Below are 19,815 nucleotides of genomic sequence, written 5' to 3'. Positions count from 1 at the left end.
CCGTCTATGAATTAATTTTTCAAAGATTTTAGAGAGCAGTGGTAAGTTAGATATTGGTTTATAGTTATTCAAGTCAGCTTGGTCACCTCCTTTATGGATCGGAGTGACCCTCGCTATTTCGAGGTTTGTTGGGAAGATAGATGATTCAGTGGATTTGTTAAAGAGCATTGGAATAATTGGTGACAATACTTGAGAAGCATTTTTGTACATTAAAGCAGGCAAGTTGTTTATGTCTCCTGCCTTGTTTTTAAGGGTGTTTCTGATGTGTGCCAATGCTAGTGGTGATTGCAAAGTGAAGCCTTTATTGGTGTATCACTCAGAAACTCTCAGAGCATTCAGGCAAAAGAATATCCTCAAGGCTAATTTGTGTGTGCTGTGGAGGGCAAACACTAAGGCATGGGTCACTAGGGACTTTTTCTATGACTGGTTACACCATGCATTTGCCCCCAATGTGAAAAATTACCTAATTGAAAAGAAATTAGACCTTAAGGGCCTCCTGGTATTAGACAATGCCCCTGGTCATCCTACAGACGTGGCAGAGCAACTTTATGGGGACATGAGCTTCATTAAGGTGAAGTTTTTGCCTCCTAATACCACTCCTCTCCTGCAGGCCATGGACCAGCAGGTCATTTCCAGCTTCAAGAAACTGTACACAAAAGGTGCTTTGAAGTGACCACAGACACTCTATTGACTCTAAAGGAGTTTTGGAAGGATCACTTTAATATCCTCAATTGTGTAAACCTTATAGGTTAGGCTTGGGAGGGAGTGACTAAGAACACCTTGAACTCTGCTTGGAAGAAACTGTGGCCAGAATGTGTAGACAAAAGGGATTTCGAAGGGTTTGAGGCTAACCCTGAGAAGCCTATGCCAGTTGTGGAATCTATTGTGGCATTGGGGAATTCCTTGGGGTTGGAGGATGTGGAAGAGTTGATGGAGGAGGACAATGACGAACTAACCACTGATGAGCTGCTAGATCATCTTCAACAGCAAGAGGCCAGACCTGAGGAAACTGCTTCGGAGGAGGGGATGGAGAAAGTGAAGAAGTTGCCTACTTCAAAGATTAGGGAAATGTGTGCAGAGTGGCTTGAAGTGCAAAGCTTTTTTGATGAAAATCACCCTCAGACAGCTACTGCAAGCCGTGTTGGCAACCTGCGCAATGACACTGTTGTGAACCACTTTAGGAAAGTCATAAAGGAACGTGAGGTACAGGCCTCTATGGACAGATATGTTGTGCGACAGAAGTCCAGTGACTCTCAAGCTGGTCCTAGTGGCATTAAAAGAAGACGGAAAGTAACCCCGGAAAATTACTTGCTACCTGAAGTCCTATTGGAGGGGATTCCCCTTCTAAACAATAGGTTCGACACTCTCCCCTCCTCCCATCCCATCAATCATCACCAGATCTTCATTATATTAAAGGTAAGTGTCATGTGTTCTATTGTTAGTAGAGCACTACAAACTGTGCATGTCTTCTTCAGTTTGTGTGCATTAAACTTAATATTTCATGTGGTAATTTTTTTTTTTTTCATACTTTTGGGTGTCTTGCACAGATTAATTTGATTTCCATTATTTCTTATGGGGAAAATTGATTCGCTTTGCGATATTTTTGGTTTACGATGAGCTCTCAGGAACGGATTAATATCGCAAACCGGGGGTCCACTGTAAAAATAAGGTGTATAGATGATATTAGTGAAATTATTCATGAAGTATTTTGCCCGGTCTCCAGACAAACTCTCGTCCACCGCCGACACCGCCCATACCACTACATGAATGACATATTTTATTCATTTTAGAGTATATATCAGGTTTCTATGTTATTTATATTGTTATGTCATATTAGATGAACTGTGATAGATAAATAAGCCATATAGATGATATTAGCTAAATTATTCATGAAGTATTTTGCCCGGTCTCCAGACAAACAATCGTCCACCACCGACACCGCCCATACCACCACATGAATGACATATTTTATTCATTTTAGAGTATATATCAGGTTTGTATATTATTTGTATTGTTTATTATGTCATATTAAATGAAGTGAGATAGATAAATAGGCCGTAGAGTTGATATTAGAGAAATTATTGAAGTACAGAATTCCACTGGAATGGATTAATTGCATTTCAATTAATTTAAATGAGGAAAATTGACTCTGCAAACGAGCAAATCCAGTTGTGAGCTAGGTCATGGAACGGATTAAACTCACAAGTAGAGGTCCCACTGTACAATATTATAAAAATAATAATAATAATACAGTATAATAATAATAATATAATAATAATAATAATAATAATAATAATAATAATAATAATAATAATGAGAAACTTCAAAAGGCTGCCAGTAGTTGGCACCACCATCAGCAAAACATTAGTAACTACTACTAGTACACTTTTCACCTGTCTAGACATAAGTAGTTTATTAGTACTACTAGGTTAAGTCTGCCCGAAATGCCTCGGCTTGATAATGGCTTTCTTTGCTCCAATCATATTATGATATGTAAACACACATTGTAACCTTTGCAAAGAAATATTTATTTATTTATTTATTTATTTAACCCTTTTAGGGTTGGTGCCATACTAGCACAGCTTGAGCGCCATGGTTGGTGCCGTAATAACATGCGTAAATTCTAGCGGCTTCAAATTAAGTGGGAAACAGCTGGTAAGCCTAGATGTGAGAAAATGGGTGTGCGTGGTCGGTGTGCGCGTTAGAAAAATATCTGGGACTCAGTGACACATTGTGGGAACGCCATTTTAGTAGACCTTGTTCACCATGCCTCACAGTAAGAAACTCCTCACTCCTCAGCAAATTGGGACACTTTTGTTCCCCAGTGACAGTTCTAATACAGATGGAAGTGCCAGTGAAGATGAGTTTCAAGGTTTTGATGAGGTTGTGACCGAAACTAATGACCATAATACCGATAATAGTGAGGAAAACCCAGATGACCCTCAGCCTTCCACCTCTGGTGCTGCACCGTCTTGTTCACGTTCAGTTGTACCAGAACCAAAGAGGAAACTCCTATTTTTCCATATCCCGGACTCAGATGTGAGCATTGGTGATGATAGTGATAGTGAATATGAACTACAAGCTCTTGAAAACAGTTCCAGTAGTGAGAGTGAAGTGGAATGTTCTCCAGTGAAGCGTCAGTATATACGATGGTATATGCCCTCTGGTAGTGTGCCATATGCTATTCCAAGGGGAAGGAGTACATCTCAGAGTACATCCCGTGGCTGTACAACAGGAACGGATAGTGAAAATGAAGATGATAATGTTGCAATTGGGATGGAAAATGTGCATGGTGGTGGTAGTTGTCATGCCGGGCGTGAGGAACCAGCAGTGAGCCATGCTGTCACCCACGCTGCCACCCACACCGCTGCCTCAGCTGATCTACAACAAAAGCCACCATCCCCCACCCACCCACCACACCAGCCTCCACAACCACAATCTCCACAACCACAACAACTACAACCACCTGTCAATATCCAGTACCCACCAGCAGACTGCACCTGGGATTGGCAGGAAGCTGCCAATTTTGTTAATAAGAACATAAGAAAGGAGGAACACTGCAGCAGGCCTGTTGGCCCATACCAGGCAGGTCCTTTACAATTCATCCTACTAACAAAACATTTGACCAACCCAATTTTCAATGCTACCCAAGAAATAAGCTCTGATGTGCAAGTCCCACTCAAATCCAACCCCTCCCACTCATGTACTTATCCAACCTAAATTTGAAAGTACATGAGAAATTTGAAAGTACATGTTCCAAATCCCCATCAGTTTGATGAAAGCCAAAGTGGAATACGGCCATCTTGTACACTTGGGAACAATGCCTGTGAACTGGAATGTTTCGAGTTATTCTTTGACGAACCCCTGATGAAAATTATTGTCGGGGAAACCAACAGATGCTTCGAGTACACCATGGCAAACACAATACTTTCACCAAACTCACGTCTACACCAGTGGAAGGAGACAACTGTGGCTGAGATGTATCTTTTGCTTGTCACAATAATGCTTATGCCACATGTGTATAAGCACAGTGTGAAATCATACTGGTCAACAGACCGCCTGATTGCAACCCCAGGTTTCAGTGATATAATAGGGGTGAATCGATTTGTGCTAAGATTACGTATGCTTCACTTCTCAGACAAAACTAGGCCTGACAGAAACGATAGGTTATATAAGATTAGGTAACAGAGCTACAGATGTCCCTCTTAACATAATGATAAATGGATCACCTATCACAAAACTAACAGAGGGAAAATTCTTAGGAATCCACCTTGATAATAGACTCAAATTTCATACACATATACATCAAATTTCTAAGAAAATTTCCAAGACTGTAGGCATACTATCGAAGATACGGTACTATGTTCCACAGTCAGCCCTCCTGGCCCTATATCACTCTCTTATTTACCCCTATCTCACCTATGGAATTTGTGCATGGGGCTCAACAACAATTAACCATCTCAGACCACTAATTACCCAACAAAAGGCTGCAGTTAGAATGATAACAAATTCTCACTACAGGCAGCACACTCCACCAATATTCAATACACTAAACCTACTCACCATACAAAACATCCATACTTATTACTGCACCTATTACATACATAGAACACTTAACTCTGATATTAACCCTCCCCTCAAACATCTCCTTGCCAACCTCAACAGAACACATGACCATAACACAAGGCACAGATCACTCTTTGATGTTCCTCGTGTCCATCTCACACTATGCAAAAACTCAATGCACATAAAAGGCCCTAAAATCTGGAATTCATTACCTGTAAATATAAAAGAAACACAACCTGTTTATAAATTCAAGTCTCTTCTCAAAGATTACTTACTCACCCAAAACCAAATAAATACTGAATAACTGAACATTATAAATTGTATATCTTAAATGTTTCTCACAATTATATCACATAAATGCTAAACCTAAAACCCAATCTAACTTTATTATTTTTTAAATACACTACCTAACAGAATCACTACCTAACTGAATGCAACCATATGACCTGTCTTTGTAATACTCACTTGTGCTTTATAGTTATCTGTTTACATTAATTTAAGTTTTATCACTGATTTCATCATTGCTTAGTAGCAGCGCTGTATAGTCCTTGTGGCTTAGCGCTTCTTTTTGATTATAATAATAATAATAATCATTGCTTAGTTAATCTTAAGTTAATTTTAAGCCAGCCCGTAATGCTATGCATAGTATAAGTGGCTTTGGCATACTGCTCTTATCTGTATTTTTTTGTACCTCTGTATGTGTGCACAAATTTGGAAATAAATAAATAAATAAATAAATAAATAAATGTGTTTATGTATCTGAAACAGAAATTCAGTATGCATTTTTATTTTTTCAGGAAGCTTGTTATGGATGAGTCTTTGATCCTATTCAAAGGAAGACTCTCATTCAAGCAATATATACCAAGCAAGAGGAAACGCTTTGGTATAAAGTTGTTTGTGCTTTGTGATTGTTACAGTGGTCTTGTATTGGATATAATTGTGTACACTGGAAGTAATACATTGCCAGATACCAGGAAGTTACTGGGTATCTCCAGTGATGTGGTTAGAACAATGATGGAACCATATCTTGGTAAGGGACATATATTATATACTGATAACTGGTACACAGGCCCCTTACTCAGTGATTTCTTGCGAGTGAACATGACAGATGTGTGTGGCACAGTGTGTGCAAATCATAAACATATGCCCAGGTTCGACGCTGGCACTCATAGAGGTGAGGCGCAGGCATTTGCTGCCAATGACATCATGGCATTTCGGTGGCATGACAAACGAGATGTCGCACTGTTGTCATCAGTTCACCCTATTGAAAGGGCAGACACTGGGAGACAGCATAGAGAAAGCAATAAACCCATTCTAAAACCGGCAGCTGTGATTGACTACCCCCTCAATATGTATTCAATGGACAAATGTGACATACAGATTGGGTTTGCTGATTATGTTCGCAAGAGTTATAAGTGGTACATAAAATTCTTTTTCCATATTCTGGACATTTCCATGCTCAAATCTTATACATGTATATAAGATGAGGACCAGAAACAAACCACCATATGGCGAATTTTGTGTGTCATCAGACAAATAATAATCGAGTACACAAATAACCCGCACATAGAAGAGAGGAGCTTATGACAATGTTTCGGTCCAACTTGGACCATTTACAAAGTCACACTAACGTGACGTTTCGATCCAAGTCAGACTGGAACGTCATCATAAGCTCCTCTCTTCTATGTGCGGGTTATTTGTGTATCGTTCCAGTCACGGTATTGTGCCTTTTTTTGTTATTAATAATCAAGTACCAAGGAACAGCACCTGCAGTAGAAAACCGCCCACGAAATTATCAACAACTACCTTCTCGTCTGAAGCATGGTGGTCACTTCCTAACAAAACTGCCTGCTAGTGCTTTCAAGAAAAAGGCTCAGAAGAGGTGTTACGTCTGTGCACATATAAAAAACGCCCACTACAATGCAGAGACACTCATTTTATGTGTGAGGAGTGTAAAACACCATTGTACATGACACTATGTTTCAAAGACTTCCAGAGGCTGCAGAACTTCTAAAATCATGTCCTCTGACTGCATATGTGTATATAAAATATAGAAAAATAGTAATAAACAACATTTTGTGTCGTTCGTTTGTGTAAATAAGTTTTGTAAACAAAATAGTGACAGCAGTGTTGGTGCAGTTATTGTGTAGTATAGAAAAAGAAATAACTTACAAAATAGTGCTCATATTGGTCTCACAGGCCATAAAAGTTACTTGAAAAAAAATAAAAAAAATAATAGAAAATAGTACCGAAAAAAAAGAAAATAAACTAACACCGGGAGACCGGCAGTCGGCGATGTTTCCGTATGCCACTCATTTTCTGTCAACTTCACGCCTCCATATCTTGGTAAGTATTGATGGTAAAATTTTTTTGTTTAGCCTATAATATTTAGAAAAAAAAAAAACTATCTTTTCATAAGAATTTTTTTTTTTTTTTAATTTTTACCGACCCTAAGAACAGGTTTGGGAGAGGGCCTGCTGAGCATGAAAGGGTTAAGGAACCTTCCTTGAGGGCAAAGTTCGCATCCTGAAATTTTATTTGTATCCAGAAGCAAAAAATCAACCGAACGATGGTTCATATCCTGAAAAATTCACATGGTGGGGCGTTCATAAGCCAAGGTTCCACTGTACTTAAATCTGTCTAATATGTCAAACATTATATACATACAAGTGTTTATGTATGCAGTTATATTAAGGGCTGCTTTTGCTTACACTATAAACGTTTTCCATGGAATATTTTTGACCCCAAAATAATTTCCACATATCTTGTCCTGTCTCCAGACAAACTCTCGTCTGCAGCCAATTCTGCCGATACCACTACAGGAATGACACATTTTATTCATTCTAGAGTATATATCAGGTTTCTGTGTTATTTTATTATTATTTATTATCACGCTGGCCGATTCCCACCAAGGCAGGGTGGCCCGAAAAAGAAAAACTTTCACCATCATTCACTCCATCACTGTCTTGCCAGAAGGGTGCTTTACACTACAGTTTTTAAACTGCAACATTAACACCCCTCCTTCAGAGTGCAGGCACTGTACTTCCCATCTCCAGGACTCAAGTCCGGCCTGCCGGTTTCCCTGAACCCCTTCATAAATGTTACTTTGCTCACACTCCAACAGCACGTCAAGTATTAAAAACCATTTGTCTCCATTCACTCCTATCAAACACGTTCACGCATGCCTGCTGGAAGTCCAAGCCCCTCGCACACAAAACCTCCTTTACCCCCTCCCTCCAACCTTTCCTAGGCCGACCCCTACCCCGCCTTCCTTCCACTACAGACTGATACACTCTTGAAGTTATTCTGTTTCGCTCCATTCTCTCCACATGTCCGAACCACCTCAACAACCCTTCCTCAGCCCTCTGGACAACAGTTTTGGTAATCCCGCACCTCCTCCTAACTTCCAAACTACGAATTCTCTGCATTATATTCTCACCACACATTGCTCTCAGACATGACATCTCCACTGCCTCCAGCCTTCTCCTCACTGCAACATTCATCACCCATGCTTCACACCCATATAAGAGCGTTGGTAAAACTATACTCTCATACATTCCCCTCTGCCTCCAATGACAAAGTTCTTTGTCTTCAGAGACTCCTAAGTGCACCACTAACCCTTTTCCCCTCATCAATTCTATGATTCACCTCATCTTTCATAGACCCATCCGCTGACACGTCCACTCCCAAATATCTGAATACATTCACCTCCTCCATACTCTCTCCCTCCAATCTGATATCCAATCTTTCATCACCTAATCTTTTTGTTATCCTCATAACCTTACTCTATCCTGTATTCACTTTCAATTTTCTTCTTTTGCACACCCTACTAAATTCATCCACCAATCTCTGCAACTTCTCTTCAGAATCTCCCAAGAGCACAGTGTTATCAGCAAAGAGCAACTGTGACAACTCCCACTTTATGTGCGATTCTTTATCTTTTAACTCCACGCCTCTTGCCAAGACCCTCGCATTTACTTCTCTTACAACCCCATCTATAAATATATTAAACAACCACGGTGACATCACACATCCTTGTCTAAGGCCTACTTTTACTGGGAAATAATTTCCCTCTTTCCTACATACTCTAACTTGAGCCTCACTATCCTCGTAAAAACTCTAAACTGCTTTCAGTAACCTACCTCCTACACCATACACCTGCAACATCTGCCACATTGCCCCCCTATCCACCCTGTCATACGCCTTTTCCAAATCCATAAATGCCACAAAGACCTCTTTAGCCTTATCTAAATACTGTTCACTTATATGTTTCACTGTAAACACCTGGTCCACACACCCCCTACCTTTCCTAAAGCCTCCTTGTTCATCTGCTGTCCTATTCTCCGTCTTACTCTTAATTCTTTCAATAATAACTCTACCAATAATAATAACTGTGTTATTTATATTATTATGCCATATTAGATGAATTGTAATAGGTAAATAAGCCGTAGAGTTGATATTAGGGAAGTTACTGAGTTTAATCATTTCTGTCAACTACCTTTAGATGCTATCATAAAGGGAGAAGTAATGAATAATTCAAGCCAAGAATTGTAAACAAAAGCGTTATGTATTAAGGGGAGTGACGTAATGTTTTTGCTCCGCCCGGCTACTACACCTCCACGGTATATAAACATAAAATGTTTATATGTTATGTAATGCGTTTCTTATATAATTTTGAAGAAAATGTAATAGATGGATTAATGAAAATGTCTATATTAACATAAAGTAAGACATTTAACGTGCCCAAGAGTGATTATTATTAGTATTGCAATAATGTTTACCCTCCACCCAGCAGCCACACCTCCATAGCATATAAACATCATGTTTATATGCTATGTAACATGTTTCTTATATAATTTTGAAGAAAATATCATAGATGGATTAATGAAAATATCTATATTGACATAAAATTAGACATTTAATGTGCCCAAGAGAGATTATTATTACATAATAGAGAGATGTGCTCATGGAGAATGTAAACAAATCAGGTGGCTCGTGTCGTATTTGAAAGACTACTTACCATATAGAAAGTTTTGGTCATAATTTGAGATTGCTGTATTAACAGAATGGCTTAAGGCGAAACGCCAAAAAGCGGGGCCCTACTGTATACATTCTTACCACTAGTTCCCCAAACGTATATTTACATTTTATTTTTCTTGCCTCCAAATTTCACATGATTGGCCTGAGATGCCTGGTCAGCATAGAATAGGTCTTAACATGCGGTGTGTGCTGTATTAAAAAAATCTGGGACCACTTAGTACCTTGTGGGAGCACCAGTTAAATTGAGCACCAGCTAGAGAAAACAGTGAGGCAACCCCAAGGATTCACTGATGTTATATTAACACTCCCCTTTTAAGAGGAAAGTGATGTTGACCCCAAGTTTAGTGACTTTGAGGTGGATGTGGCCACAAATGGTTGAGGAAATATCAAAAACCTCGATAATAATCCATGTGCAACATTTATGCAACACCCTTTCAGAATGTCCTATAACCTATGCCCTAAGTAAAGAGAAGCAATTCTGGAATGTGTAATAGGTGTTTGGCTGGCTGGCTGGCCAGCTGCTGGCTAACTGGCTCTATCTCTGTATGTCTGTATCTATGTCTATCTCTGTCTCTATCTCTCTCTGTCTCTTTATATCTCTGTCTCACAGGTAAACATAAATACAATTATACATAGTGTAAATTACCTAGGTTAACCCAAAAAGATCCAGACAAAGTGCTATACTGTGCTTGTAGATATGTGTAAGAATACCTGTTGGTTCACAGTGGCTCTCTCTGAGACAGAAAGAGAGAGAGAAGCAGAGAGACAAGCAGAGAGACAAGCAGACAGAGAGACAGATAAGCAGAGAGAGATGCCAAGCTCATCAATGTCACTTTTTATCTTATCTCATCACTGCACCCTTGCCGGCACTCATTAAATGTCACCCCTTATCTCATCACTGCACCCTCACTGGCGCTCATCAAATGCCACCCCTTATCTCATCACTGCACCCTCGCATGGGCTCATCAAATGTGACCCCCTATTTTATCTCTGCACCCTCACTGACACTTGTCACTGACATTTGTCTTACATGGTGCTTCAAGGGAACTTTCTTCTTCTTCCTTCTTCTTCCTGCTTCTTATTCCTTCCTCTTCTTTCTTCTTCCTTCTTCTTCCTGCTTCTTCCTTCTTCTTCCTGCTTCTTCCTTCTTCCTTCTTCTTCCTTCTTCCTTCTTCTTCCTTCTTCTTCCTTCTTCTTCTTCCTTCTTCTTCCTTCTTCTTCCTTCTTCTTCTTCCTTCTTCTTCTTCCTTCTTCTTCTTCTTCCTTCTTCTTCTTCTTCTTCTTCTTCTTCTTCTTCTTCTTCTTCTTCTTCTTCTTCTTCTTCTTCTTCTTCTTCTTCTTCTTCTTCCTTCTTCCTTCTTCTTCTTCTTCTTCTTCTTCCTTCTTCTTCTTCTTCTTCCTTCTTCTTCTTCTTCTTCCTTCTTCTTCTTCTTCTTCCTTCTTCTTCTTCTTCTTCCTTCTTCTTCTTCTTCCTTCTTCTTCTTCTTCCTTCTTCTTCTTCTTCCTTCTTCTTCTTCTTCTTCTTCTTCTTCTTCTTCTTCTTCTTCTTCTTCTTCTTCTTCTTCTTCTTCTTCTTCTTCTTCTTCTTCTTCTTCTTCTTCTTCTTCTTCTTCTTCTTCTTCTTTCTTCTTCTTTCTTCTTCTTTCTTCTTCTTTCTTCTTCTTCTTTCTTCTTCTTCTTCTTCTTCTTCTTCTTCTTCTTCTTCTTCTTCTTCTTCTTCTTCTTCTTCTTCTTCTTCTTCTTTTTCTTCTTTCTTCTTTCTTCTTCTTCTTCCTTCTTCTTCTTTCTTCTTCTTTCTTATTGGTATATACTCCAGTGTATCCAAAACATTGTTGGGACCTATAAATACTTTGTATATATTCCTAGACAATAGTAAATGTCCAAGGCAAGTGTAAATGTACTCACCTAGTTGAGGTTGCGGGGGTCGAATCTGAGCTCCTGGCCCCGCCTCTTCACTGATCGCTACTAGGTCACTCTCCCTGAGCCGTGAGCTTTATCATACCTCTGCTTAAAGCTATGTATGGATCCTGCCTCCACTACATCGCTTCCCAAACTATTCCACTTACTGACTACTCTGTGGCTGAAGAAATACTTCCTAACATCCCTGTGATTCATCTGTGTCTTCAGCTTCCAACTGTGTCCCCTTGTTACTGTGTCCAATCTCTGGAACATCCTGTCTTTGTCCACCTTGTCAATTCCTCTCAGTATTTTGTATGTCGTTATCATGTCCCCCCTATCTCTCCTGTCCTCCAGTGTCGTCAGGTTGATTTCCCTTAACCTCTCCTCGTAGGACATACCTCTTAGCTCTGGGACTAGTCTTGTTGCAAACCTTTGCACTTTCTCTAGTTTCTTCACGTGCTTGGCTAGGTGTGGGTTCCAAACTGGTGCCGCATACTCCAATATGGGCCTAACATACACGGTGTACAGGGTCCTGAATGATTCCTTATTAAGATGTCGGAATGCTGTTCTGAGGTTTGCTAGGCGCCCATATGCTGCAGCAGTTATTTGGTTGATGTGCGCTTCAGGAGATGTGCCTGGTGTTATACTCACCCCAAGATCTTTTTCCTTGAGTGAGGTTTGTAGTCTCTGACCCCCTAGACTGTACTCCGTCTGCGGCCTTCTTTGCCCTTCCCCAATCTTCATGACTTTGCACTTGGTGGGATTGAACTCCAGGAGCCAATTGCTGGACCAGGTCTGCAGCCTGTCCAGATCCCTTTGTAGTTCTGCCTGGTCTTCGATCGAGAGTATTCTTCTCATCAACTTCACGTCATCTGCAAACAGGGACACCTCAGAGTCTATTCCTTCCGTCATGTCGTTCACAAATACCAGAAACAGCACTGGTCCTAGGACTGACCCCTGCGGGACCCTGCTGGTCACAGGTGCCCACTCTGACACCTCGCCACGTACCATGACTCGCTGCTGTCTTCCTGACAAGTATTCCCTGATCCATTGTAGTGCCTTCCCTGTTATCCCTGCTTGGTCCTCCAGTTTTTGCACCAATCTCTTGTGTGGAACTGTGTCAAACGCCTTCTTGCAGTCCAAGAAAATGCAATCCACCCACCCCTCTCTCTCTTGTCTTACTGCTGTCACCATGTCATAGAACTCCAGTAGGTTTGTGACACAGGATTTCCTGTCCCTGAAACCATATTGGCTGCTGTTGATGAGATCATTCCTTTCTAGGTGTTCCACCACTCTTCTCCTGATAATCTTCTCCATGATTTTGCATACTATACATGTCAGTGACACTGGTCTGTAGTTTAATGCTTCATGTCTGTCTCCTTTTTTAAAGATTGGGACTACATTTGCTGTCTTCCATGCCTCAGGCAATCTCCCTGTTTCGATAGATGTATTGAATATTGTTGTTAGGGGTACACATAGCGCCTCTGCTCCCTCTCTCAATACCCATGGGGAGATGTTATCTGGCCCCATTGCCTTTGAGGTATCTAGCTCACTCAGAAGCCTCTTCACTTCTTCCTCGGTTGTGTGCACTGTGTCCAGCACTTGGTGGTGTGCCCCACCTCTCCGTCTTTCTGGAGTCCCTTCTGTCTCCTCTGTGAACACTTCTTTGAATCTCTTGTTGAGTTCTTCACATACTTCACGGTCATTTCTTGTTGTCTCTCCTCCTTCCTTCCTTAGCCTGATTACCTGGTCCTTGACTGTTGTTTTCCTCCTGATGTGGCTGTACAACAGTTTCGGGTCAGATTTGGCTTTCGCTGCTATGTCATTTTCATATTGTCTTTGGGCCTCCCTTCTTATCTGTGCATATTCGTTTCTGGCTCTACGACTGTTCTCCTTATTCTCCTGGGTCCTTTGCCTTCTATATTTCTTCCATTCCCTAGCACACTTGGTTTTTGCCTCCCTGCACCTTTGGGTAAACCATGGGCTCATCCTGGCTTTTTCATTACTCCTGTTACCCTTGGGTACAAACCTCTCCTCAGCCTCCTTGCATTTTGTTGTCAGTGTGTTTGTGACAATTTGAGTACAGTTTCAGTACCTAATATTAGTGTCAGAACAAAAATTGGTTATGAAATCACAAGAACTACTATAAATTATAATTATCAGAACATAAAAATTATATAAAATAATTTAAAAATGAGGAAAAAAGGTATATCAGCAACACTTTTGCAAGCAGCAGAACTCGATGTTGCCATGAGGTGAGCATTAAGTGCCAAATTTGCAGCCTCATATCTCAGTAAGTACTGACCCTAATTTTTTCATTTTAATCCTGTAACACTTCGAAAAATGTTCTCTTTATTTCTATATAAAAAAAAAATTTTTTTTTAATTTTCAGAATAACTGGGGTAGTGAATGTATATATACATTTGGACCGTTTACGGGTTAAATGAGGAAAATTGACTCTGCAAACTAGCAAATCCAGATGTGAGCAAGGTCACAGAATGGATTAAACTCGTTAGTGGAGGTTCCACGGTACCAAGTAACAACACATGGAATAGACCAGCGCCCACAAAATTATCAACATGTGGCCTCTCGTTTGAGGCCTGGTGATCACTCCTCATACAACTGACTCCTACTACTTTCAAGAAAAATGCTCAGAAGAGGTGTCATGTCTGTGCACATACCAGAAAACACCCACAAAAATGCAGAGACACTCGTTTTATGTGTGAGGAGTGCAAAATACCACTGTGCATTACACTGTGTTTCAAAGAATTCCACAAGCTGCAGAAGTTCTTGGAAAGTGTCCAGTAACTGTACATTTGTATATGTATTATAGAACAATAGTAATAAACAAATTTTGTATTGTTGGTTTGTGTAAATAAGTTTTGTAAGCAATATAAGGGAAATAGTGTTTATGTGGTTATTTTGTTGCATACATTGAGTGTGTATATGTACATTGCACCTTACTTTGGTCTCACAGGCCACATAATTTACCTGAAAAAAAAAATAGTGGAAAATACAAGAAACCTTCGAATGGGAGTAAAAATAATTTTACCGGGTGAGCAGCATTCGCCGCTGTTGCCATACACAGTTCATTTTCTGCCAACTTTATGCCTCTGTATCTCAGTAAGTACTGACTGGAAAAAAAATTTTTTTTTGATCTTAAAACAATCTTAACATTTTTGGTAAAAGAAAAAAAAAAAAATTCGAATACAGTGATCCCTCGTTTTTCGTAATTAATCCGTTCCTGGAGGAGCTACTATAAATGAAATTTACGATTTGCGAATCAATTTTCCCCATAAGAAATAATGTAAATACAATTAATCCGTTTCTGACACTCAGAAGTATTAAAACAAAAAATTTTTTTTACATGAAATATACATTTAGTACATAAACAATACAATGGGAAATGATGAATGAAACATTAACAGCATAACACTTACCTTTATTGGAGATTCTTCTTAGTGTATGGGAGACTGGAGGAGGAGAGAGATTGGATTGTTTACAGTTTGGAAGGGGAATCCCCTTCCAGCAACACCTCAGGTACCAATTGCTTCTCTGGGGTTGCTTCTCTTCTCTGTTTCTTAATGCCACTAGGACCACCTTGAGAGTCACTCTAGTCTTGTCTCGCAAAGTAACTGTTTCTGTTTCTGGTGTCTCTTTAACACTTCCCTAAAATGGTACAAGACTTTGTCACTGTACATATTTCTCACCTTCTTTACCACAGGCTTGGCACTAGGAGCTTTCTTTGGAGCCATGGTAGCTTATTTAGTACTTGCCAGCACTAAAATGAGTGGAATATTATGAAATATTTCGTAGGAGCACTTGAGGGGACCTTCACTCACTGGTAAACAATGCCAGACTGGCTGGGTAGGGAGGCCTCCCCTGCTCACACCGTGCGTAAGCGTCCTGGACGAACTACTATTCACGAGTCAACCTATGAAAAGCGAGTCCATGTTTATACGAAAATACCCCTATGATTGGCGAAATTTACGATTGCCGAGAACTACGAAAAGTGAGGGACCACTGTATTTTGTGACACAGAGAGACACTTTAAGATTTGAAGTTGCAACAGTCAAAGGGTTAAAATGAAACTTTTAAACTTGCCTAACCTAATTTCTTCCTATTCAAAATAAACAATATTTTTGAGATTGAAAATATGTCCTTTAACCCTTTGATTGTTTCGGCCATATATATACATCTTACGAGCCAGTGTTTCAGACGTACATATACTCAATAATTCTAGCAGTTTCAAATCAAGCAGGAGAAAGCTGGTAGGCCCACATGTGAGAGAATGGGTCTGTGTGGTCAGTGTGCACCATATAAAAAAAATCCTGCAGCACGCAGTGCATAATGAGAAAAAAGAACACTCCGACCGTTTTTTTTTTTAATTAAAATGCCGACTTTATGGTCTATTTTCGTATAGTATTTATGGTTGTATTCTCATTTTCTTGGTCGCATTTGATAGAATGGAAAACATATTATAGAAATAGAGGTGATTTTGATTGGTTTTACTATGAAAAGAACATTGAAATGGAGCTCAAAGTAGGGGAAATGTTCAAAAGTAAACAAATGATATCATTGTCCAATAAATGTCCAACTAGCCATTCTAATATGCAGTCATGAATGGGTTGACATTATTTATACAATTATTACAATATTGCAGCAGTCTGAATAACAGTAAATCTTCTATGTTTTGTTTGAATAAAATTTCAAAATAAAAAGCAAGAGTAATATCAGAGGGGCCTGGAGACATGACTGATGAACAAAGAAAATGTTATTTTAGAGCCAGGAATGTCTGCATTGTTCATTCTGGACCCTATTTTGAAAATGTCATATTTTTTATTTTTCGTGAAATTGGCCAAATTGCAAATTTCTGACCACGTTATTGGGTAGTTGAAATCGTTAAATGGGCAGTTTCCTGTACTCAGTCGATAGAACAAATGGAGTTCTAAAGAAATAGCTATGAGTTTGGTCGACTGGAACAATGGAATTAGCCGAAAATAGGGCTCAAAGTGGGCGAAATCGTCGATTCGTAAATATCACCAAGGTCGCTAACTTCACGAGAGCCTAATTCCATCAGTTTTCCATCAAATTTCATTCTTTTTGTGCCGTTACAATTGGGAAAAGATTCTCTATCATTTCATAAGAAAAAATAATTTTTTTTCTGAAATTTTGCGACACCAGGAGACACCTCAGGATTTGGGGTTGCGACAGTCAAAGGGTTAATTTGTGAGTGAGGGCAGTTTATGGTTGCTTAATTACTAAGAGTTGACTATATATAATTACCAGTGTATACAGTAGGCAGTTAGTAAATACCTGCCAGTCACACACTCTTTTACACTCCTTTAACATTTCTTGCATTGTATTTTCTTTCTCAACTGCACTGTCCTCAAAGTAGGCTGTTTATGCCTCTTTAATTGTTTCCACAATTACCATTTCACCTTTCTTTGCCTTTACTCTCTCAGATACTCCTGGTTTACTTTTTTCAAACTTCTTCATGTTGTGTCTGTGCTGTCTCTTAACACTGTACAGCTGGTTCACATCAAACGACCCAATTTCAAGATTCATTTCTTTGTGTTTTTGTTTATTAATTGGTTTCTGTCTTTCAGGCTGTGTGTGGGTTTACCGCATCTATGAGCCCAGTTACACGCCAAGTGATCGATTATACTGTGACTACAGTCTGTACCAGTTTGCCTTCTGGCTGGTAACCTCAGTCTATATTGCTGTTGGTTTGTTGACTTCCTGCATGTGCTGCCTTTCTGTGGCTACTGTTGTCATGAAGCACAATCACATGACTGAAGTACAGGTTTGAGTTTCACTGTGATTATTGTGTCCATAAGAAATAAGGGGTGAATATAGGGTGATTGTATTGCTGGCCTGCTTATTATTTTATAAGATTATTTTAATTGTGTCAAAAGGAATTCTTGGAAATGAAATCATCCAACATTCAGATACTTTTTGCAATTAATGAGGAAATATTTTTCATAGCATTCATATATCACACATTAGCTTCATGTGGGCTAAAGCTCATAACCCTATAACCCTGATACTGCATGTATATTATGGTCTTTCATTATTAGTTTTGGTCTGCATTACACTGGACATGTATATATAGTCCAGGTCTCATCCTATGTTAGAGCACCATTCTTATTGTGTGGGAGTGTCACTTAAACCCACAAGTCCATAAAGAACCTTGTGATTGGTTAAAAGGATGATGTGCTCATGTCTCTATCTAGTCATTTGCTCATGCATTGTACACTGATATATATCTTATATATTGTCTTATTATTTATTAATGATAGTAATAGAGATTCTTTAGCTTTGTTTTCCAGAATGGATTCATAAGTGTCAACTTACAAGTACAACTGCTTATTGGCTTTTGTATTTGATAGTTTTATTATTAACTCCTAGGTATTTCTTTGAGACTCCAGCATCCCTTCAACTTTCAGTGAGAAAAAATAGCTTCGGATTTAGTATGTCTACTGGATTTAGAAAGCACTATTCCTAATGAGCATAGTACCACTGCATTTTTCGAAACTTGAAGGGTTATATGTACAAGCAAAAGGCAGTATCTGAGTATGTTCTTAGTTTCTTGTGACTTGTCCCTTCACAGGGTAGTGTCAGGTCTTCCCTGTGCTGTGAAGTAGATGAAAGAAAGTGTGCAATCACTGCTGTGATGTGTGGCACATCTCAAGTTTAAGGACAAGGTTGCAACAAATGTTTTTCATACAGCAAGACACATGGGTTCTTCTCACATGCTTCTCTTAGGTAGTGTTGGGAAACATCACTGAAGTTTTGAGCGACTTTTACCTTGAGACAAATAGGGATAGCATGATAGCAAAATTTTTGGTAATACCTGTAGTCAATACTAGTGCCATCAAAATTTGTTGGTACCTCTAACAGTACCATCAAAATTAGTTGATACTCACCAATACTGGTACTCAATTTTATTGCATTACCAATACTGATACAATCAAAATCAGCTGATACCACCAACACTGATACTTTGACACATCCCTAGAGACAAATTTTGGTGTACAAAGTTGTCATAGTAAAACACAAGCATACTTTAATCTAATCCAAAAACTGAAAAAAAGATGATACAATATGCTTTGAAGAGCCAAGTAACAGACACAAAGACTGTATTCAAATATTGTTTGTCACTTCTACAACGCTTAGTGCTTGGACGTACTGTATGACAGACCTTGTTTTGTATAGTGATTAAGAACGAATACTAATGCAGATGACACTGCAAGCCTTCAAGTAACACAGAATCAAGAAACATGATTTTGTCTTAATGCTATTGATAAAGTGCAACCATAAAGTTAGGATCTGAAAATGCTCAACGTTACACGCTAAATCATGAAAGAGTCAGCATACCATCAATTTATGCACAAAATCAGGGCACTATGCTTTGTAGATTCTTGCAGTCTGCTCTACTGGGCCACAAGCTCTGTGTCCCTTACCTCCAGCTCCCAGCCTTCTACAGGTTGGCCATCACTAATCTGGCAGTCAGTAATCCAGCACTAATTTTACCCAGCATAATTTCAAATTTCCGCGGTCGCCACACCAACCTGCAGCTATTGTTTGGTGGTGCTGCTTGCTGCACGAGTCACTCCAATTTCTTTTTCTCCATTTATTGTTGTAACCTGCTCACTTTTAGTCCTAACCATGGTTCCAGTTAGTAAAAGAACTGCTTTTCGTTGTGTAAAGCACATACACAGTACATTATCCATAAAAGATAAAGTGGCTTTGAAGCCACTGTCGGTCACCATGAGCTCAGCTCACTCAGATAAACTGTGACTGGTAAATTTGGGCCAGCATATGAGAAAATAGGTCTGTGACGTAAGTGTTATTTTTTAGCTTAAGTGCTATTTTTTAGCTTAAGACTATTTACTTTGTTTTATACTTAATTCTAACTATAGATTCACTACAAATCTTATGATTACAAGCATTGATCCAGATACCAACCTCTTATTTAATGACTTAAATGAATCAAACAGTTACTGTAATTACTACACTGCAGAACAATCAAAGGCACTTCTCAGTGCCAACAACAACATAACTATCTTTAACTACAATATCAGATCTTTAAGCAAGCATTACGATGACCTCATAGCATTACTAAATTCCTTACATGCCAATATGTCCATCATTACACTAACTGAAACCTGGCTAAAGCCTGATACTACAGATGTCTATACCATTCCTGGTTACACAGCCATACACAACTGTAGGCCAGACCAACAAGGGGGTGGCACAGCCATATACTACTCAGACCAACTAGAATGTATCACTAATACTTGCACA

General features: G+C 39.3%; 1 protein-coding gene across 1 annotated transcript in view; it reads left to right on the top strand.

Moving 5' to 3' along the window:
- The window catches only part of LOC128703603 (uncharacterized), a 311,066-nt gene extending 291,658 nt beyond the window's left edge, over positions 1 to 19,408 (top strand). Inside the window, exon 7 of the mRNA XM_070086894.1 lies at positions 17,115 to 19,408. Within this exon, the coding sequence (XP_069942995.1) occupies positions 17,115 to 17,317 (203 nt within the window). The 3' untranslated portion in view covers positions 17,318 to 19,408. The remainder of the gene's footprint in view (positions 1 to 17,114) is intronic.
- Positions 19,409 to 19,815: the final 407 nt, after the last annotated feature.

Source organism: Cherax quadricarinatus, chromosome 20 (genome assembly GCF_038502225.1).
Source record: "Cherax quadricarinatus isolate ZL_2023a chromosome 20, ASM3850222v1, whole genome shotgun sequence".
Classification (NCBI taxonomy): domain Eukaryota; kingdom Metazoa; phylum Arthropoda; class Malacostraca; order Decapoda; family Parastacidae; genus Cherax; species Cherax quadricarinatus.
The sequence above is the reverse complement of the archived record's forward strand: the minus strand, read 5'-3'. Positions and strand labels throughout refer to the sequence as shown.